The sequence below is a fragment of the Megalobrama amblycephala genome, linkage group LG2 (genome assembly GCF_018812025.1).
Source record: "Megalobrama amblycephala isolate DHTTF-2021 linkage group LG2, ASM1881202v1, whole genome shotgun sequence".
NCBI lineage: Eukaryota > Metazoa > Chordata > Actinopteri > Cypriniformes > Xenocyprididae > Megalobrama > Megalobrama amblycephala.
This window is the reverse complement of record NC_063045.1, coordinates 12191208-12214363: the sequence shown is the minus strand read 5'-3', so window position 1 is coordinate 12214363 and position 23156 is coordinate 12191208. Positions and strand designations below refer to the sequence as shown.

The window sequence follows — 23156 nt, the reverse complement described above, 5'->3', positions numbered from 1 at the left end:
GATACCAAAATTTTGACTTCGATACGATACCCAACTTAAATATCACGATACCGATACTTAAACGATACTATGGCAAAAACCTAAAACAGCAGGAAATAACATATGACAGAACTTCTTTCTTCACCAGTGTGCAGGCTGATAATTCTGGATTTGAGCTTCATTGCCATGAAGTTAGAGTTAGCTTTAATATAATTTTTAATGTTTATTATTTTCATGCTCAATAAAATTGTAAATTATTTGCTGTTATGCTTTTTTCCCGTTTTTTTTATACATGTAGGTGTTTTTGACAGTAAGATTATTGTAAATATTAGATTACTATAAATAGAGCAATGTTATTCAAGCATAAATTGGTTTAAAATAACCGTAGCCTATATACCTTCACATATTTATGTATTTTTAAATTAATTTTATTTTTGCAACCAAAAATCACTTATTAAACTTACACTCAATAATACTCCTCTTTGTGGAGGTCTGCTTGCACGAGCAAAATAAATAAATAACACTCATTTATCTCATTTATTTAAATAATGCCATATTTCGCTTCGTGCATCTGCTTTCTCAACAATTTGTGCACGGTCTGCAAGAGCACCTATATTTGCCATCATACCTCTCGTTTCGTCACCATAAAAGCCGTTGCGCAGTTGAGAGGAATAAACACGCACTCAATAATGTGCTTTAGAAGCAGCGCGCTGCACGCACACTGCCCCCTGCTGTCGCACATTAGGAAATACAGCTGGCACTCAAAGTACCGGTACTAATAAAATGAAGAACCGGACCGTTTTTAAAAGCAGGGTATCGCGATACCTTTCTACTACCGGTATATCGTGCAACACTAGTTAGTATGCGGGGTATTGAAATTGCTTTTGAATTTGTGGTCATGCGTAGGCTACTCTGTACTCTGCGAATCCTCCGCCATCGACCTGTCAGTCATCTCTCCTCTTTATCATCACGTAATAAGTGAAATCTGACTGCGACTCTGCAGCTCGTGCTGTATGGAGCAGAGCAGACGCTTTGTTTATAATTGTAACGTCCATTGTCCAACTGAACTAAATGGTTTTTATTTCTATAAAAAGCAAAACAACAGTGGTGGCGGTGCCGCAAATGTAAACTGTGTACGGCCGAACACCTTATAACACCAGGAACAAAGGTTACATGAACTTTATCTTTAACTTTATATGTTTATAACTAATAACTTTAATTTTGTGGGAAGACAAAGGCAATGCAAGTGAAGATTAACTAAAGCAGTCACTTCTCTGAGCCTCCATGATCTTCCTGACATGTGGTGTAAGAGCCATCATGCTCCAATTTCCAAGCGCTAGTCACTATTGCTAGAAGCATATTAAATTCTCCATTGGGAATGTGATGCTAAAAATAAGGAAGCATCTCATTATGTAAACAGTGGGATATTGTAGCTAAGACATTGATGGTCATTTCTGATTGCGATCGTCACGTTCATCCATGGCTACTAAATTTTCTTGTCGAATAAAGCCAAAGTGCAAAAGTTTTGGCGCTCACTTTGAGTGTGAAATTGAATCCTTGAGTGGGTGTTGAAGGTTGAAGCCTCTCGATTGCCTTGCAAGATTCCTCCCCCGAGCCTCATTTCCAGCCCTGTTATGGAAGTCACATTTCCAGTGGCATTGTCTGGGTGTGTGTTTGTGTTCACATAAGAGGCTATTGGCACATCTATTCATGCGTGTGATCGCTAACCGTCCTGCTCGCCTTACGTCATGGATAGCGAGGCTCATGTTACAGCTTAAGTGTCCCCCTTTTATTCGGCCTGATGTGTGCCGATGGGGAAAAAAATGTTTTTAACCTGCAGTGCCCCTTCGATGGGCCCCTCGTCTCTGGTGTGGCCCTCGGCCCTTATGTAAACTCACAAACGGCCCTGCTTTAGTGTCTCAGAAGCTGTTTGCAGTTGGCCCAGATCTATTGAGAAGATTTTGGATAGATGACCTTTTGATTTAACCAAAAAAGCTTCGCAGAATGAATCAACCTTCAGATATGCGGTTATAAAACTGTTCCTGGATGCTGATTGGCCAGTGTTATTTTAGTATCATTTAAGATACTTCATAGTTTTATTTTTATATTTTCTGTTTTCATTTTACTCACATTTTTAATAATGTTGTTGTTGTTGTTGTTGTTGTTGTGTTTTTTTTTTTTTTTTTTTTTTTTAAATGTGTACACTTTTTTATTATTTTTATTTTAAAGTTAATATACTGTACTGGCTATAGCTGAAATTTTTTTTTTTTTTATTTCAAGCTAAAAAAATAAAATAAAATTTATGGTTCAGTTTTAGTAGTTAACATAATCCAGTTATGCTAAAATACACAATATGGATAAATCATGTTATAGTCGGTGCTATTGTGAGGTACCATTTGAAATTGTTAATTAATTTTTTTATTTATATTTTAATCTATTTTATTTTATTTTTTCCCCACTAAACTGTTTAGCTTAGTTTTGCTAATTTTCAGTTTTCAAGAGTTTTCTTGTTTCAGTGTGGTTTTCAATTTAATTTGTTTTATTATTTTAGGGCTGCCAAAGTTAATGCGACAACTGTTACCTTTAAAACATGTTAAACTTCTCAGCAGTTTACTGTTATTGAGTGGCATTTTCATGTTTAATGCTGGCAAAAAAGTTTTATTATATACTGTACCATATATCTATATGCCTAAAATTCAAATGAATTTTTGTTAGTTTTAGTTAAGTTTTCCGGTTTTAGTTTTTTTTTTTTTTTTTCGTTTTATTTCATTATTTTGTTTTTGTTAGCAGAATTAGTATCCTTAATATTTTCATTATGCAATAACAATTTTTCAAAACCATCAAGGCATTTGAGGCTGTGCTATTTTGTGAATATATTCCAACTATAGCGCAACCCCTCAAACATTGTTTAAAAAAAGGTCACCTGGTTTATTTTCTGCACTTCGGCAGCGTCGGTTGACCCTCATAGCTGCAGTCAGGTGCTATTTAGATGCCGTGCAACTCATCTCTGTGCGTTTGAACGCAAAGCTGTTACTTTCACAGTTGTCTGCGCCCTGGTTGATGGGTTTCATGATAAGCACCAGCGTTGTGTTTCAGACGCTGAGTTGCCACCTCAACACGCTGCCTGTTGTTTATCTGTAGATCTTTCTAGATATTCATGCACTAGTGTTGCTTGCTTTCTACTACTGTACTGTAGTTGAAGTATTTACATTGTTGACCTGTATATACTGTTGTTCTTATATTTCATGTACAACAGCAATAAAGTTTTGCTCAACTGTTTTGCTGTTCGGAGTTATCTATTATCTGTCTATTAGATCCATCGGTTTCATCAGCACTTTTATGGAGTTTGTCATCATTTCATCACACATTACCCAGTAAGCATTACTAGACCAGCTGCAGCTTCTTTTCGGCATCTAAAAAGCCCCCCCGTTCATTCCGAGAGCGTGGCATAAACAGGCAGCAACTTAAAACCTGACGTCACTGCTGTGACACCCATAAATCAGGGTCCTAAATGATGGCTAGGTGTCCGCTTTCAGTCAGGCTGAGGCAGGACGCTTCCCTCTCTTCATATGGATGAAGAGCAGTTTTAGTTGTTTAGCGAACAAGAAAAGGGGAAGTTTGGAAAGTGTGTGAACAGACAAGTGCATGAGGTCTCATGCGATTACACAAACAAGCTCCATATCTGTTTACAGCCGACCTTGGAAATGTTGACCAACACAATAAAATGTAACCTTGTCCTCATTCAGATCTAAGCGCTTTCAGGGCTCCACACTAACATTTGAGAGCAGTAGCAGCGGTGCCACTAAGTTGTGCAGATAGTGGCGCCAGCGCCTGATTCGGTAGCGCTTGTTTATTTCTTGGAAATGTACATTTGACAGTAAAGCATTGAGATGCAAATAAAATTAACTTTCAACAACAGTAACATAGCAAAAACCTAATTTTATAGGGAAAATTGTTAAATATTCTACTCTTATTAAATATACCATTGTTATTCTATATACTGAACCGACCAAAAGCAGTTCAAAGTAATTCAATAAAAAAGTAATTCAGTCGCAATTTGAAGAGTTTGTTTTTTCTTGTGACTTTTTCTGCTACATACTTCAGTACAAAAAAGTACCAAACTTTGACAAAAAATTATATTTTTTTTCATGATTTGATGTTTTATAATACTGATTTCATAATGTCTATATATAAATTCAAAAGCGAAACATAAGAAAGTATATACCAGGGAGTGAAAATGGCTAATAGGCGCTCCTCTGCTGCCATCTACTGGCTAAAGTGGCAATTTCATGTCTTATTTTTAAATAAGTGTTTATTTGCCATGAGGTGTTAGTTTTCCTACATCTTGAAGCTTTTAGTTATACAAATGGGGACAATCTATGAAGGATGAATAATGAAATAATGTTTTACGTCATCACATTGAAAGTAACATTTAAATTTGATCATATTATTTAGAGGTTTGAAGTTCTGGAAAAAGTGTAAAGCACTGAAAAGCCCTTAAAAAGTCTGAATCTTCACTCTCTGGCTACTTCTGCCACAATACCATGGTTACAGTTAGACTTACTAAATTAAATCCATGGTGAATGTTGGTGATTTGTGGACTAAAAAACGTATAACTTGTTCGTTCATGGCACAATGTTTCTCCTGGTTTCCACATCAGCGTTATTTGATTTGATATCTATGGTTTATGAGAATTCAGCGCTGTCTATTATTGGTCTGAGCTGATGAACTGCACCAATGCAACATCTAACAAAATTTAGTTGCAACGGCAGGAAAAATGGTTGCAGTCTGGAGCACTGGCTTTACTGCAACAAAGATTAAATTAGGCTATAATTTAGTTAGTTGTGTTACTTTTTATTGTATGTTTTTGTGTTAAAACAATTCAGGTTGTTGTAGTAAAAAAAAAAAAAAAACTAGTTGAAATATTAAAGTTATTTTTATGTCCCACATTTTGCATGCAATTTGTGGAGTCTGTAAAACTGTTGAATGGCATTTTCCATGGTTAGGCTCCAATTTTATTACTTTTTATTGTATGTTTTGTTTTATAACAGTTCTGTTTGTTTTAGTAGATAAACAGTTGAAATATTAAAAGTATTTTAGTTTCTCACATGCAACCCTGTTACTGCATGATTTTCTTTAGTTTGAATTTATTTATTTATTTGAAGAGTTTTTCAGGTTTTGTGAAAAATGTAGAATATTTCAACAAATTTGTATGTTGAATAGTTGAATTTTGCTGACTATTTTCTGGCAGTCCTTGAGCTTTGGCACCAGTCTGTTACAAGATATTATTTGTTTTATATATTTTTATTTTCCCCTCAGGACTATTTCTCAGAGGTAAACGGGCTGAAGTGCATTTTTGTCTGGCAAACGCTCTCTGTTTGTGCATGCTGGGACTTGTTGCTATGGAGAGATGTTGCCATTTTATGATGTTTGCTCAATTATCTTTAGGGACCTGATGTAACAATTTCTTGTATGTGTGTGAAGTCTTGCTGCAGTAATATTAGAGTTTGGATAAGAAACTTGTGTCTGCAAGGTGAGGGGTCTTCATCTGTCCTAATGTACTAATGTTGCTTTACTGACCTTACAAGATCAATGATTTCTGTGTCAGTCTGAAACGCAGTCAGTTTTATCTAGTGTCTACGTAAGTTGGTTATTTTAGGGAAATCAGGTTTGCACAACTGCTTGTTGATCTCATGAAAAATTTCAAACACATATAGATCATATTATACCTCTTAAACAAAAAGGAATTATATTTGTTATATTTTAAAGAAGCTAAGTCCTATTTTTAAGATTGTTTACCTGACAATTAAGCACATTTTCCACATCAGTTCTCATTACCACAATGTGAACGATTCTCATTCTCATACTATAATGCGAAACAACATAACATAACGCATACTATAAAAATTTTTAAATATTGTTGGGATAAAGGTATTTGTATTTGTTGTACTGTTTATAATATATATTATTTTTAATTTTAAGCAAATCGTTTTATGGTCATTTTTTTAAACAAAACTATTTATGTGAATTTATTTATTTATTTATTTTTTTTATTTTTTTTGCCAAAAGTTTGCATTTTCTATTTATACTTTGCTCTGAAGGAAGCACCTGAATCTCGATAAATTTGCGTTTTGCTTGCTGAATTTGTCAAATGTGCATCCTTAACAGCAAGTCTGTGGATTTATTTGGGTTTTATCCATATTAGGCTGACATATCATGATAAGATGAGGTAAAACTGACTTTTCAGGCTGTGATGTGAAAACCATTAACCCGCAGAAAGATGGAGGAAAAACAGAGTCCGTTGAGATCAGCAAAGTCTCAGACTTTGACACCTGCTCACACCACAAATCACATGCTCTCTTTGTCTCCAGGAGAAAAACGTTTGTCAGAAAAGCCCTTTGTTTTCCAACGACGTCCTTGCAGTTGAGATTTCGCCGCTGAGAAATCATCGTAATCTATAAATCGCACGTTCCACCGTCATTCTTTTAAATGATTTAGTCTCGTAGTGTCTTAAAATGGGTGTTTCTAGTACACTTCAGTGTTTAAAATGAATAGGCCGCAGTGAATATCTCGTAATGATTTCCAACACGAAACAAGAGGAAACCCCCACCCGTTGAAAAAGGCCTGTGAGAATTCTTTTGATGGTGAATCAATGGAGCAGCTCTGAAAGGAATTCTGCTTGATGTTATCCATTAGCAGATGCTCTCTTTTTGAGAATCGCTTTGCTAATGAATTCTCTCTGCCTCGTCTCAGCGTGTGCGGGTTTGGATTATGAATGGACTAAGAAAAGCAGCCGCGCAGAGACACGCTTTATGCATTATTCAGTGTTGATAATCTTTCATGCTCCTGTTAGGATGGTCTTCATGTGCGCTTTTACGTGAACATGAAATTGTGGCGGGCGGTTAATTGTCATACAAATAATTGCAATTTTGCAATTTACATGTCTTTTTTTTTTCGTATCAAGTAAAACGAGTGAATCTCATAAATTCACGTATTTATATTAACTCGAAATCATGCAAAGTTTTATTAAAGATTAAGATGTTATTGTCAGCAAATATTGCAGAGGCATTTTGCAATATTTATAAAAAAAAATTATATTAAGATTGTTATTAGTGTCATTTAAAATAGGTAACAGTAATGATATTGATGCTTATTTTTTATAAAAATGCATTAAACATTGCAATTCTCAATACCTAGTTCAAAATCACAGCAAAAGCTATTATATAAACATTGCTTATTAATTTTAATTTTTTTTGATAATAAATTAATAATATGCTTTTTCTTTTTTTGCCAATTTTGATTCATATTATTATATAATGAACTGTTAATTTTTAATTTCTGCTTTGAGCGTGTTTGGGAAATGCCATGCCTTTTCCCATAACGGTTTCATCACATGTGGACATCAAAACATGCTCGAACTCAGAGCAAGGGTTTAAACTTTTATTTTGAAATCGTGATGAACAGTTTGCATATTAAGGAACATATTGATGTTTGCCGTAGGTTTATAAATGATTTACCTTACAAATCTGATGAAATGGCGCACATTGCGTTCCCTGATGAACCTTATAAGCAACCCAAACTCACAGCATATGCAGAGAAGGATTTTGAGATGCTCCACGCATGTAAATGATAACAGTTCATGTGGAGCAGCATTTACTGTGAAAGGAGCCGCTCTGAGATGCACGTAACCCACAAGCATAACCTTCACGTTACTCGACGCAGGCAAATTGCAGTCGAGGATTTTTTCAGCACTCGAATTTAATCGAGTAATCGTGACAGCCTTAGTTGTGGCGTGTTTATTCCCGGAAGAAAACTCTAAAGTCAAGGTGTTTCAGGGAGTTCACAAAAAGTGTGCACTGATATAGAGAATATCCTTTGGAGTGACTTTGTGCTTTGTAACTTTGCAGACTGCTTTTCATGTTCAAACAACAACATTATACACTGAAGAAAGTTGAAAATGTGTAAAAAAGCAACAATGTCAACAATGGACTTTGCAAGTGACTTTGTCATTAAAATGCTTAGTGAATCACAGTTATCTCAAATAATTGCAGCAATATAATGTTTCCAACAGACATATAATGTTGGCACTTTGCCAATTGCGTCCAAATAAACGCTTTCACATGCTAATAATAACTTTGTATTTTCTGTTGTTGCAGTTTGCCCCAGCACGGACATCCGCAACAATGCGACCAACCTGCGCGTTCTCGAGAACTGCACGGTGATCGAGGGCCACCTGAAGATCCTGCTCATGTTCAAGACCAGACTGGAGGACTTCCGAGGCTTGAGTTTTCCAAAGCTGGTCATGATTACAGACTACCTGCTCCTCTTCCGCGTCTACGGCCTGGAGAGTCTCGGCGACCTCTTCCCGAACCTCACCGTCATCCGTGGTAACAACCTCTTCTTCAACTACGCCCTAGTCATGTTCGAAATGATCCAGCTGAAGGAAATCGGCCTCCACAGCTTGACAAACATCACACGTGGGGCGGTACGCATCGAGAAGAACCCAGACCTCTGTTATTTGTCCACTCTCGACTGGTCCAAGATCTCAGACTCGATGGAGGACAACTACATTGTGGCAAACAAGGATGACCGGGAGTGCGGAGACATTTGCCCGGGTACCATCACGGGAACGATAACCTGCAAACAGACCACAATCAACGGGAATTTCGGAGAACGATGCTGGAACCAGAACCATTGCCAGAGAAGTGAGTTGCATTTCTTCTTTTAATTCTGCTTTTGGAGTTCTTCAGAATAACGTCGCCCACAATTGTTACTCTGAAAATTAGGCATTAGCACAACTAGGGCTGGGCGATATATCGCATGCGATTGTCACACGCATTTCGTGCCGCTCCATTTGAAAGCAGGTGATGGCGATTTCGCGGTAATCAGGGAACCGGCTTTACTGACGAAATGCGCGTGACAATCGCATGCGATATATCGCCCAGCCCTAAGCACAACATTTCTTTCTACACTGCCCGGCCAAAAAAAAATGACACTGTTTGGATTTTGACCAAAAATTGATGCACCTTTTGATGGAAATAACATCACAACATTGATTTCCAACAAGAGGTGCATGAATTCTCGTTTCCTTTCCTTGTTTCCTTTTCTTTGCTTCTCAGCTCCACCCCATTAGGATGCGAGGGAAGGATACACCTGTGTGTCCTCGCTCATGACTCCTCGGGAAGCTTCCTTATTCCTCACCTCCTCACGTTGCAATTAGTGAATTGAGATGCCGTTCATGATGGCGATTCAATTGGTTTCCGGGTCACGAGCTGCAGCACAGAGGAGCGAGGAAACAAGGAAGCATTAATTGGAGTATTGAGAAGCACCCATAGCCTTAGGTCACTAGTGCTAAGCCAGTCAGCAAGGTAGCCCAGGTACACGTAGATAGTAAAACATGTGGTTTCCATGAAGAAAAAAAAGCAGTACATATATCTTGGTGATAGGTCTGCTTGTTTTGGGGGGTGTTTTGTCGTATCCCTTCCTGTCTGTCATCATTGGGTGAAAAGTTGCTTTACAAATGTATAGCAATAGTCTTTGCACAGCTGTTGCACAACAGCTTTATTGGCATTGGCTGTACAACCTGTAATTGATCTGTTTAGATGTTTGTGTTGAAGAGGGCTCTGCTATTTCTCCTGCTTTGTTGGGGGGTTAATTCATGTATGTTACATTTGCAGTAGCATGTCTTACATGCTCACAGTAATGTCTGTGAATGTATTAGTAGTAGAAAGTCTCGGTATTTGATCTGTAGCAGTGTAGCAGATCTATTCCGCCAAAACCAAATACATTAACATTGCCATATCCATTACCATGCTAATCTCTGTTACCATACCAATCTCTCAGAGTGACAGAACTAATAGTAAAGCAGAAGAGATTCGTTCATGTGAATTTGAAAGCTGAGACTTTCATATCAGAAGTAACAAAGCACAAAGCTTTTTGCGATTTAATGGATGGAAGCTATAAAGTTCTGTTCATTCATCACTTAAACTTGTCGAGCATCCAAAACAATGCTGTGTGCTGGGCTAAATGCGCTCGTTGTGTGTGCGTAACCTACATTCGATAGTATATGATGGGACTGACAACTTGTGAAGAGCTTAAAATGTGTAAAGAAGTCAAAACTGCAGCAGGAACCCTCTGTCACACACACAAACCAACATCTGCTGCGGAGATGCGGTTCTGATGCCTGTACCACACTGTGATGGGCAACATCATGACTATGATGAGAAAAAACAGGTATGCTTGAGCATTTTGTCCTTTTCTTGTCCATCTTGTGACATCATGTCCTGCTTTTGGTTCGTTTACATGTCTTTGGTCCTTGTTGCATTCATATTTTATTCGAATCCCACCAGAATTTGTTTGAAAGCAGACCAAGACCCATCTTTTCAGCGGTCTCAGTCCGCCTCTTTGGTGCACACCAGGATTTGGATTCACACTTATTCAAATGAACCGCACTAACAGAGCAGTCGCACCAGCGTTCATTTTAATTGAATAAAACATGCCAAGTGTGAACACATCCTAAAAGATCTATTCTTAGAATTTAAGAATCTGTATTGGTACTTTTTTTTTTTTTTTTTTACCCAGCTGTAGTAAACATGGGTCTTGTGTGACCCTTGGCTGATTTGCAAGTCAAAGCTACAATAGCAAAGATGAACAATGTGTATGTGAGCGAGATAGCGCTTGTGTTTGGCTGGAGGAAGCCAGTCTGGTACATTGAAGGACACTCTGTGCCAATACAAATCTTGTCTTGTTCAGCGTGTACTGCACCTGCTCGCTATTCGCCTCACACCCCGCTCAACCTGATTCAACTCGAGTACCTTGTTTACTTCCACCTCTTTTTGGAGGGAAATGATATAGAAGGGCTCGATGCGTCCATTCAGGAATCAATCGATAATCTATTACTTTTTTCCTAAGGAGCACATGTGCTTCCAAGTTCCACAAGCATGAAGAACACGCAAAAGCACTATGTTTAAAATGTGCCGCTCTCATATTTATTTAACGAAATAGCCTTTTTGAAGTTTAATAATCACATTAGGCTATATCGTTATTCCTGTTTTTCTGTCCCTAAACTTGCATGTTCCTATATATATTTTACAGTTCGCACACATCTATTTTTAGTCGCAAATGCAAGTCCAATGGATTGCACTGTTGAGCCCTAAAAAAAGTGCTGTATTTTTATACAGCATATAATTAAATCCAAAAGACAGACCAGACTACCCGTCAGATAACCTAATGACCAGTTGGTTTGGAGGTATGTTATTTCATGCATCCCTTATTAGTGATATCACAGCTGCGTTCATATGGATGAGGTCAGGTTCTTCAATAAGACCAGCGGCGCTCGGCCCAAATAAAGATCCACGTTGGTAACTAGGAGGTGTCCCATGCTCTTCAAAGGGCAGCATGCATGCATGCATGCATGAATCAACTCACTCTTTGTCATGTGATAGTGTAGTCGGGCGTAATGTCAAATCGAAACCCCATTTCTAGAGTATGATGCAATGGCGCTGTATTTGGGCAGGCACTGGGGTGAGCGAGTGTGTAACCCTACAACAAGATACCATGTCCCCAAAGAAACACGCACTCTCTGTCATGCCAAATAAACACAACCTGTCTGTGTTTGTTTGTTTAGCCTGACATTCATGTTTTCTTGTTCCTCCAAGAAATTCTGTATTTCTGCAGATAAGGGGAGGAAATAGTTTGTATTCCAGGTGGAAGGTTTTTGCCTTTCTATTGCACTTATTTCCAGATGGAACTTGAATACATATTTTATTTTATTTTATTTTTATTTTATTTTATTTTATTTTATTTTATTTTATGTTATGTTATGTTATGTTATGTTATGTTATGTTATGTTATGTTATGTTATGTTATGTTATGTTATGTTATGTTATGTTATGTTATGTTATGTTATGTTATGTTATGTTATGTTATGTTATGTTATGTTATGTTATGTTATGTTATGTTATGTTATGTTATGTTATGTTATGTTATTCCAAAACGGAAAAAAAAACAGCTTCAGTCTTTCAATACTTAACTGTTTGCACTGATTCAACTGTGAAAATGTTTACCAAATGAATTAACGTGGAAAGTTCTTGTTCCATTTATGAATGCAATAAACTGTTTTCTGTGCAAGCAGGCATTTAGCGTCATAACCGTTGTGAGTTCAGACGGAGGATGCAGACGTGAGGTTGAGTGGAAAGATAAAATCTGGGCAGGTGCTTCTGTAAACGTCGCTTTCCATACTTAGCTAGACAAAAAAAAAAAAAAGCTCAGCATGCTTGAAGTATGAAATGTTTAGTGTTTGGTTCATTTGGTATTTTGTGCTAGTTTCTAGAGTGCAGCTGATAATAAGAGCATAAACACGGACACACTTCGTCCTGCATCTCAGGGAACTTTTATTTCCTTTTGAAGAAAAGAAAATTTAGATAATTCTCCCGGCCCTCAATGTAGCAACGGTGTTAAAACTCGTCCTTTTTTTCCTCCATAAAAACGTCACAAACACAAACATGGGAAGAGGCGGAGTGTCTACAAGCAGTAGATCTGCTGTCAGATCAGTGATATCTTTTCCTCTGGCACATCGTGTTCTGTTATTGTGAGCGTTGTTCTGTTGCGCCGACAGCGGCTCTTGCGCAACCAGGACCTTTTCAGGTCAAAGTTCAGCAGCCACAGGTTTGCGATTTTTGTTGTTGTTGTGGTCATAGCCATTTTGTTTCCGTCTGATGACGTCAGAGCATTGTGCGTTGTGGACTTTAGTTCGGTTTTTGTCTGTATCGATCTCTCTTAATAAACCTGAACCTGATTAAACGAACACAAACACAAAGACAAGAATGTCGTTTTTGGTTTCATAGCAAACAATGTGTTTCAGTTAAGGCTTTCTGTTGTGTTAAATGAGTTTTATATTGTGATTATTGAGATTGAAACAGTTAAACATAATATTAGAGCAATAATTAATAAAAGCAAATAATGTTATATATGATATGTATTATATGTATTATTATTATTATTATTATTATTATTATTATAATACTAATTATTATTGATATTTTTATTATTATTATATTATTATTTTATACTGCGACAAATAATAACAATAATGATTTTATTTATAAATATATTTTATATAATATATTTATAAATACTACTACTACTACTTCTACTACTACTAATTATTATTATTATTATTATTAATAATAATAATAATAATAATAATAATAATATAATAATAATAATAATATAATTATTATTTAAAAATATATATTTCTAGTAGTAGTAGTAGTAGTAGTAAAAAATAATATTTTTTAGTATTATCATTATTATTGTTGTTTATTATTACCATTATTATTATTTTTTCTGCATTATATTTATAAATAATAAGAATAATAATACATATATAAATATTCTTTAGATGAAGTGTTATTATATATAAATGTAAAATATAATATTACTGCTACTGCTAGTAGAAGTAATAATAATAATAATAATAGTTACAATAATAAATACTTTATTCAAAGAGTATTATTATTACTAGTAGTAGTAGTAGTAGTAGTAGTAGTAGTAGTAGTAGTAGTAGTAGTAGTAGTATTTAATTATAATAATACATTTTAAATAAACTATTACTATTAATTGTAGTAATAATAGTATTATATATTATATTACAATATAAAATATATCAATAGTTAATAATGATAATGATAATAATAATAATAATAATAATAATAATGTTTCATTTAAAAAAAATGATTAGATAAAAATCATTTTAGATCATTATCATTAGATAAAATCAAAATTTTTGCACTTAGGAGCTCGAAAAATCACTGGTATGGTCTTGAGTGCTGTTAGCCATGTTTTGGTTTCTTAGAAAAGGAGACAGGAAAAAAACATCAGGAAAAACAGAAGGAAAAATGCGGAGCTCCACAAGTGCTGACATCCAGTAATAAATCTCTGACACATTTGCTCGGCAAAGATCACAGGGTTCAGTGAGTTTAAGGAAGCGGATTTTCTTGTTTTCGTGGTCCAGGTGAAAGATTCTGGAAGAAGCCTGATGTCACATCTCCTGATCTTCAGTCTGACCTTGATCTTGTTGTTTGTGTACTTGTTTATTTGATCTTGTCCAAGCTGGAGCTGCTTTTCAAACCAGAAGGACTTTGATGAATCGGACTGAATTAGATTTAACAGCTGAAAATGATTTTCAGAGGCACTTTGCGGTTAAACTCTTGTTTGTCTTGTCCATCGGAATTCATAACTATGGCGGCAGAGCGCAAAAATTCGTGCGTGGGTTGAGCCGAGGTGTCGTGTGATGCCTGCCGACAGGTGGGTGCTTTAGCTTCCGTCCGCTGTTAGGGGAAACGGTTTTCTGAGTATCAGCATCTCGGAAGTGCCAGAGGGTAAGGGTGCTTTTCCTAACCGTCTAAGAGTAGGTCATTCACTTCCCACCTCAGAGTAAAGAAGCCCTTAGCATGACAGATGAGGAGCCTGTGAGGATTCTCTTTCTCCCACTTTACTGCTCTTTTCCCGACTGTAGCCGACACTCATTTCACAGTGGAATAGCTGGGGGATCGTCTGCACAGCTTGAGCAAGCAACGGCTTTTTTGTAGTGCTTCTCAGAGTTTCGAAGAAAAAAACTCTCCAGGCACCTCTTCTAACAGAATAGGAGTCGCTCGTTGGTTAACTTGATTTGATTTTCTTTAGCAGGCGAACTCTAATGGTTGCTGTCAGTCTGAGAGCCTTATATCAAGGCCTAGATGAAATCTGCAGGTTTTTTGCACTGTTTATGAGGACAAATATGTGGAATTGTGCATAAACGAGTTTAAACATGGTTAAATGGAACTGAAAGTGCTGTTTTTTTGTATTATCAAATTAGCCTAAATATTTAACAAACGAACACACAAGAGGTAGAGGTAGAAAAAGAAGAGAGAAAATTTGTAAATTTTTGTGATTGAAAGTAAAATTCTTTGTTTTCCAATTACATTCTGATTCTTAAATGTTTATGATGTTTATAATACTTTATTATACTCTCCTGGTGTTAAGGCCCGTTCACACCAAGATTAATAAAACTTTATCATTGTAGTTATCGTTGAGGTCCATTCACACCAAGATTATTGAAACTTTATCGTTTATAGTTATCGATAAGGCCCATTCAGACCAAGATTAATAAAACTTTATCATTACAGTTGTTGTTAAGGCCCATTCAGACCAAGATTAATAAAATTTTATCATTATAATTAGCTTTAAGGCCCGTTCACACCAAGATTATTGAAACTTTATCATTATAGTTATCGTTAAGGCCCTTTCACACCAAGAACGATAACTATAATGATAGCTACATTAGCGTACATGATTAAAACTATATTATAGTTATCGTCCATAGTGTGAACAAACCATTGTTTGGGCAAAATGCTTCAGTTTCCGATTTAAAAAAAACCTCTTAAACGACTTTCCTTTCAGATGACGTCATCAGGTCCTCTTATTATTTAGCCCTGCCCTCCATATATCTTTCCCAATGAATAACATCAAGTTCCGCCTTTTTCCATAGACAGATTTCACTCAAATGTGTCGAAAGATCGCAAAAGTGAAAAGTTGAAATGTGACTTTCTGTATTAAGTCCCTTTTTAATACATTTCTCATCTGATGTCCAGTGAGTTTAAACGTTGTAAAAAGTACTGCGTTCTTATAGGTATCAAATTATCATAAATATTTCTATTTTCAATCCTCTTTTAATGCATTTTCATTTCATTTGTTTGTTGAATTAATTATTCATTATTAAAATTGACAATAATATTTATTATTTTTTAAAATTAATTTTGTTTATTTTTTTATTATCCCCTTTAGTTTTAATAAGTGACAATAAGCCTAAAGTCACATGCTTTGGACTTTGCTTGACTATATGTAGTACGTTTTTCAATTTTAACCTGTAATCTTACAGTTATGAAGGTAAAATCTGTGGACTTTGCATAAAACCCCCTTGATAGTGGAGCTGATCCATGATCCCACCGTGTCCTTCCTTCCGCTCACAGATCGCCTTGCACGTGACCATGAGGGTTTAAGTTACCCCTCTGCTTGAACTCTGACACAGATACTTTCTCGCCGTATAGATTTGTAAGCTCGTCTGAACCATCAGTATGTGCCATTTGCATGCAGTGTGTTTGTGACCGTTTACATATGGAAAAGGGGAAGTAAATGTGTTTGTGTTTATGCGTATGCCTGCAGGTAAAGATATTGTGTCCGCACAGGAAGTATGAGGCCCTCCGGCAGCTGCTAGCGATTGATTCTCACAGACAGTGAAGCAACGAACTGTGCTGCATGGGGCAAAAAAATGCATTCTGCCTTGCAACCGCACACAGAGGTCGAAACTAACTCTTGTCAAGCATCATATATATAATTATATATATTAGGGATGCACCAATACCGATACCAGTATCGGTATCGGGCCCGATACCAAGCTCATGTACTTGTACTTGTACTTGTACTTGTAAAAATACCCCCGATACCAAAGACCGATACCTCACGTGGCGTAACTGATGAAACAATGTCAGTCTCAGGGGTGTGGAAATACTTCAAAATTAATGATGACAACCCACACATTGCGAACTGCATGCTTTCAATCATTCGTTATTGATTAGTGAAGTCAGGATAGGCCGAATCGCGCTGAATGACACAGACCAGAAGCGCTCTCTCTCGCACACGCTCTCTCTCTTTCTTGCGCGCGACCATTGCGCCTGAATGGTCAAATGCACACATAGTTGTGGAGTATCTCTCTTAAGTGGACATAAACATTTGGGTGAAAACAGGATATGTGTCAGTATCCATGGATTCAGTCTTAAAGGGACCTAGCCTATATTTGTCATTAATGTCAATAAAATAAAATGTTAAATAAATGTATACATGTTAAATAATGACCACTATATCTGAAGTTTATTTAATTTGTATCTCTATAGTATTTGTTGTATTGTTTGTAAATTTCTTTTTATATAACAACAATTATATATTGGTAATTATGCCCTTTGAAGGTTATTGGACACTGTGAAATTTTTGTTCTTTAAGTTTGTGACAAGCACATAAAAATGATTACTTTTTTCATTAGAGTAAAAGTAAAGAAGCTGTCCTACATTCATTCACTGTGTTGTGCTTGGAAAACTGCAACATTACCCCCAAAAAAAAGAAAAAAGAGAGAGAGAGAGAGAAAGAGAAATTAATAAATGTATAGGCATCGGTATCAGTATCAGCTATATATATATATATATATATATATATATATATATATAAAAATATTTCCACATTGTATTTTTATGTATAACATGTTTTACAGACAATCAATCGTGAATTAAAAACATCCATTTCACAATTGTTTTATTCCCGGTGGTTTGTGTTTGGATTAGGAAGTGCAGATAGTGTTGGATTAGCTGTTTCGGAAGAATCACATTAGCAGCTGTACTTCCTCCATGATTGTGTGTGTGTGTGCGCGCTCCACTGCAGTCGACTACCGTCTACGCCAACTTCCATTCATTAGCTAAACAGGAAGCCCTGAGGGAGATGGAGGTGCTTGTGTCCTCGACGTTATCAATGGCTGCGTTTCAACGCCCTACATTTGCATAGCACCACTGACATGCTATTCTGACAAACCGTCGTCTCACGCCGAGCACTTTTCCCTCTGTTTCATGTCCTTTGGAGAAACGAAAGGAAGAGCCACAGGGGCAGTTTCAGAAACTAGATCCTTCTGACATGCATGTGAACATGGGAAATAACCGGGGAAAGTATTTGCATGTGGCTAATGACAGTTAAATGCAAACAAATCAAAATCTGTCTATCATCAAAATGTTATACAGCAGTATTTATATATATATATATATATATATATATATATATATATATATATATATATATATATTATAATTAAATAACTATATGCTAATCAATATTAATATTATTAAATTAATATAACGAATTTAACATGTAAAACGTATTTTTAATTAGTTTTTTAGGTAGCATATTGATTAAATGTTTAACACCGTTTTAATGCAATAATTTAACATAGCAATTTGTTATTTGTGTTTGTGGTTGGAAATCATGAGATTAATCGTGATTATTTGATTGTATTGAAAGCTATATTATTCAAACAACGAAAAGTTGTTTAATATCTGAGAACCTGAGAAAGTTGAATCACATTAGGTAAAGACTATTTCCAAATAAATGTAACTATCTTGACTTCTTTAGCGAACTGTTTCTCAAAACGTCTGCTCTCAAAGATTGGTTGTATTAATAACTGAGGAGGGGTCGAGGACACGTGGGCTGCTCCTGTTTTCGGGGTTGCTAGGCAACAGTGAAGCAGCTGTGATGAAGAGCGAATGTGTGCGGCGACGTGTCTGAATGCATGCGTGTGTTCACATGGGTGTCTCCCAGAAGTTTTCATGAGGGGGAACCATTTCAAATCCACACTGACAAGGAATCTGGCGTCTTTCTGAAGTTCACAGAAAATTCTTGGAATTGTTTCCTGCCTTTGTGTGGCTGCTTTTGCTTCCACGGCTATCAGTGTCTCAGGGGATCCGTGGAAGTGACAAGGGTTCCCGTCTTCCACGGTGAGATGGTTATTAAGTACATTGTTATTAGGTCTACTTGGAATCTGCCAAATTGGGATGATAGCGTTTCACCAATTTTATTAAATATTTTGGCTAATTCGACTCATTTGAATATGAGCTACCAATACTGGTGTACGTTTCTCTCTGCTGGGTTATATTAGTTAACTAGAACTAAAACCGTAAAAAAAAATCGTAATATGACAATAAAATAAACTTGCACTGAAATAAAATAAAATAAAATAAAAACATATTTTATTTCAGCTGGTTGTCGAATGTACTAAAAACTTAAAGGTGCCCTAGAACGTGTTTTCACAAAATGTAATGTAATATAAGTCTAAGGTGTCCCCTGAATGTGTCTGTGAAGTTTCAGCTCAAAATACCCCATAGTTTTTTTTAAATTAATTTTTTTAATTGCCTATTTTGGGGCATCATTATAAATGCACCGATTCAGGCTGCTGCCCCTTTAATTCCTTGCGCTCCCTGCCCCCGAGCTCTCGACTATAAAACAGTGCATAAACAAAGTTCACACAGCTTATATAACCCTCAAAATGGATCTTTACAAAATGTTCATCATGCATACTGCATGCATGGATCGGATCATGTGAGTATAGTATTTATTTGGATGTTTACATTTGATTCTGAATGAGTTTGATAGTGCTCCATGGCTAAAGCTAACATTACACACTGTTGGAGAGATTTATAAAGAATGAAGTTGTGTTTATGAATTATGCAGACTGCAAGTGTTTAAAAATGAAAATAGTGACGGCTCTTGTCTCCGTGAATACAGTAAGAAACGATGGTAACTTTAACCACATTTAACAGTACATTAGCAACATGCTAACGAAACATTTCGAAAGACAATTCACAAATATCACTAAAAATATCATGATATCATGGATCATGTCAGTTATTATTGCTCCATCTGCCATTTTTCGCTGTTGTTCTTGCTTGCTTACCTAGTCTGATGATTCAGCTGTGCACAGATCCAGACGTTAATACTGGCTGCCCTTGTCTAATGCCTTAAACATGAGCTGGCATATGCAAATATTGGGGGCGTACATATTAATGATCCCGACTGTTACGTAACAGTCGGTGTTATGTTGAGATTCGCCTGTTTGTCGGAGGTCTTTTAAACAAATGAGATTTATATAATGAGGAGGAAACAACGGAGTTTGAGACTCACTGTATGTCATTTCCATGTTCTGAACTCTTGTTATTTAACTATGCTGAGGTAAATTCAATTTTCGATTCTATGGCACCTTTAAATAAAAATGAATAACAACTTTATAAACATATTTAAAAAAAAAAAAAAAAAAAAAAACACAACACAACAACAAAATTGATAAATTGTAACTAAAATGAAAATGAAAACAGAGAATATAAAAAAAACATTAAAAATATTACTAAAAAATATAATAGAATTTCATTGATACTAAAATAACACTGTCTCTCAGATAGTTTAATACATTTTACCATTTTTAAGTCCTTTCCACACATTTTCATGCAACATGGGTTTGAATCTGGCTCGCAACATTTCCCAGTGCTTCTGTGCCTTTTCTGGTTCATCATCTTCTTGTTAAATGACAAAAGGCCAAAACATCTTATTTTTGCCCCATTTATAATTTTTTATAAAAGTTTATATGTATAATTACATTTTCTGAACAATGTTTTTATAGTATTTTTGTTCAGTAATATTTAAGTATAGTAAATGTCAACATATGATTTTATATATAAATACAATTAATAATATCAGTTAATGTTTTCAGTTGAATGTTATATTCAGTTTACAAATGGTTCAAATATTGGCGAAAAAATTAAACAAAAATATTTCTGTCAATATTTTAGGTCTTTTGCTTTCTTACTAAATATTATCATATGATATGTAAATGATGTATGTAAAATGAAATGTATGTAAATTATAAATAAAACTATTTAAAATGTATATTACTGTTACATTTTTTATAAATTAAATATATATGTAAAAAATGTTGCTATATTTGTTTATTTTTATAAGTTAAATAAATGTATAAAAGAAATATGCATTTTATTTCAGCAATTTGGTCATTAATTATCACCATTGGCATCGCCAATTAAAAAACCCAAACAAGCTAGCCAAAAATAAGAATTAAAATTAAAAAAGACTTTTAATGAGCGTATTGGGATGTTTGTAATTGTTAATGAGCGTAAGCACGTGTGGACTAGAGAGTAAAATAAGTAGCTTGAAGCTCCCCGAAGGGAAGAGTTTAATGAATTGAGGAGAGGAGGTGGCATTGCATAACTTGTTTGTGAGCAAAACAAGCCCTCCCTCTTTGTGGGTGATGAGAGGATTGTTTTCAACCCTTGGAAGTGTCACATGTCCTCCGTCGCCCATTTAGAAAGCATCTCTCCTTGTTGTTCCCCCATGTCGGATCACTCTTGTACCGTTTGACTAATGAGTCAGTAGCTCCTCTTTCAAGCGAATGACTCAATCAGTTGCAGATTGTGTTGATGTAGTGGCCAAAGTTTGATTGACGGTCCTACACAAAAGCAAAACCATCAAACCGTTTATAGGGGTCATGTGATCATTCATATCTTACCTATTATTTAACTCTGAGATCATTTACAAGGGCGTTTCCTAGTGGTTCTTGGGTTACCAGTGGTCGTCGTGCCAAATGAAGCAACATGTTTGTACTCGATGCCAGCAACATGTTGACACAGTCATTACTGCGAATATATCGCTTGTCCGTTCGTAATTAGGCAACGTTAAATAAATTCAACATGTTGCTGTCAGAGATTCCCCTCTAGCTTGTTTTTCCCAGGCTGTTGTTGTTGTTGTTGTTGTTGTTGTCGTTTCCACTTAACCGTACATCTGGACGCCTGGTGCCTCGATCATAAAACCCCACAGCTGGAGAATGACGAATGGAAGAACGCAGAGCTCTCGCTTTGCCGAATGCTTGTCCCCCCAACGTTGGACCATGGATGGTGGGTAGTTCTCGGTTACGAGCCTTTTGATCAAAGCATGAGGCTTCCCCGAGAGCAAGAACCAGCTGTGGACGCTCCCACACCGAGCACTGACTCAGCTCTGAAAGCTCTCAAAGAAACTGAGCTAAATCACATGCTAACCCATCACCACAAACTTTCCATCGTTGCTCTCCCCAAAATATGACAAACTCTTGTGATTTGTAGCCGAATCTGTAGTCTACACTGTTTGGGCGATGCCTAAAAGACAAGATTTACCATTTACAAGGCCAACCTCACCAAGAAGTTGAGGCGAACCCTACTTGGGTGATCTTCTAAGTTTGAAGAGTCCATTTGTAGTGTTCACATTTAAGCCGAATTGCTTGCAAACTGCTTTGAAAACCCTTTGTGAAGTCAAACTCTTGATTTATAGCTTTATTCTGTTTGGGTATCACCTAAAATTTTGTATTAATGAAGACCGTAATAAGCGAACCCTACCCACCTCCTGGTTTTAAAGGGACAGTTCACCCAAAAATGAAAATAGTGTCATCATATATACTTTATAAAATTGGTTTTATTGTGAAAATGAGTCTTAACAGGCAAAGCACAGTAAGCGAATTAAACTATCGTCAACATTTTTTTTAGATTTTGTTTTATTATCCTACCATGAGTGTTTTTTTACAGTAAAACATTTGTAAAAGTTGTGCTGGATTGTTTTCAAACCGCTTATAGCCCCTTTTGAGAAGTCAAACTCTTAATTTTTTGCCTTGTTCGGTTTGGATAAAACGAAAACAATTTTGCATTAACGAGAAATGGCATTCATGTCATAAGCAAACCCCACCCACTTGGATACTATGGAAGTCATTATTGGTCCACTTTGACTGCCATTTTATGGGAAAAAAAAGGGTTCAAAATTTTGTCTTTTTGGGTGAACTATCCCTTAAGTTCAGTTCACTTTAGAGGGGACTGAGTTCGTTTAGCGCGTTAACCTAAAAGCCCACATTCCTGCATTCTGAGACTTGTCTGGGGCTCGTCGAGCTCTCGATTTGTTACGTATTAGGATGTTCCTTTGTTTACTCTATTTGGCCATCGCCTAAACGACGGCTAGTTTTATGGTTCCCTCACTCCATTTAAGAATGTGCCGGCTCATTTAAATGGTAATTACAGAGCCAGCCGGACCCAAACACCTGGACCTCGTGAAGAGCGCAAGCTTGGCCTTGTCTCGTACAGCTGTGGAGAGTCACCTTCCAGCAAGTCTGGGGGAATTCCCTCCTAAATCAGCCAAGTTTGGGAAGGAAAAGCAAAGCGAAGCTCTGGATTCTGTCACCGTGCCATACTCCACTCTGGACTGTGAGTCAGACCCCAAAAAAACACGCTCTTCTGATCCAATTTAAGCCTCCAGAAGCTTGCCAGTTCGCAGTTGTTCCAAGAAAACATGTAAACATCCCAATCGCTAGCGCTATAGGCGGGATGAGCACAGAAACACTTGGCGGAGCTGTTAGGGGAGGCCAAATATTTTTAGATCTCTTGAAAGAGGGGCCATGCGGTTCACAGCAGAGTATTTTTGGGTTATCATATCTCGTTAAAAATTAGCACCCGCGCTATCACTACCACCGCCGCGTGGTGTGTGTGTAGCATCTGTGTGCGAGGATTCCCTTAACTTAGTGTTAA

At 36.4% G+C, this 23156-nt stretch overlaps 1 protein-coding gene across 1 annotated transcript in view; it reads left to right on the top strand.

The window, feature by feature from the left end:
- The window catches only part of insrb (insulin receptor b), a 78399-nt gene that overhangs the window by 18598 nt on the left and 36645 nt on the right, over window positions 1–23156 (top strand). The window contains exon 2 of the mRNA XM_048182721.1: window positions 8136–8684. Within this exon, the coding sequence (XP_048038678.1) occupies window positions 8136–8684 (549 nt within the window). The remainder of the gene's footprint in view (window positions 1–8135; window positions 8685–23156) is intronic.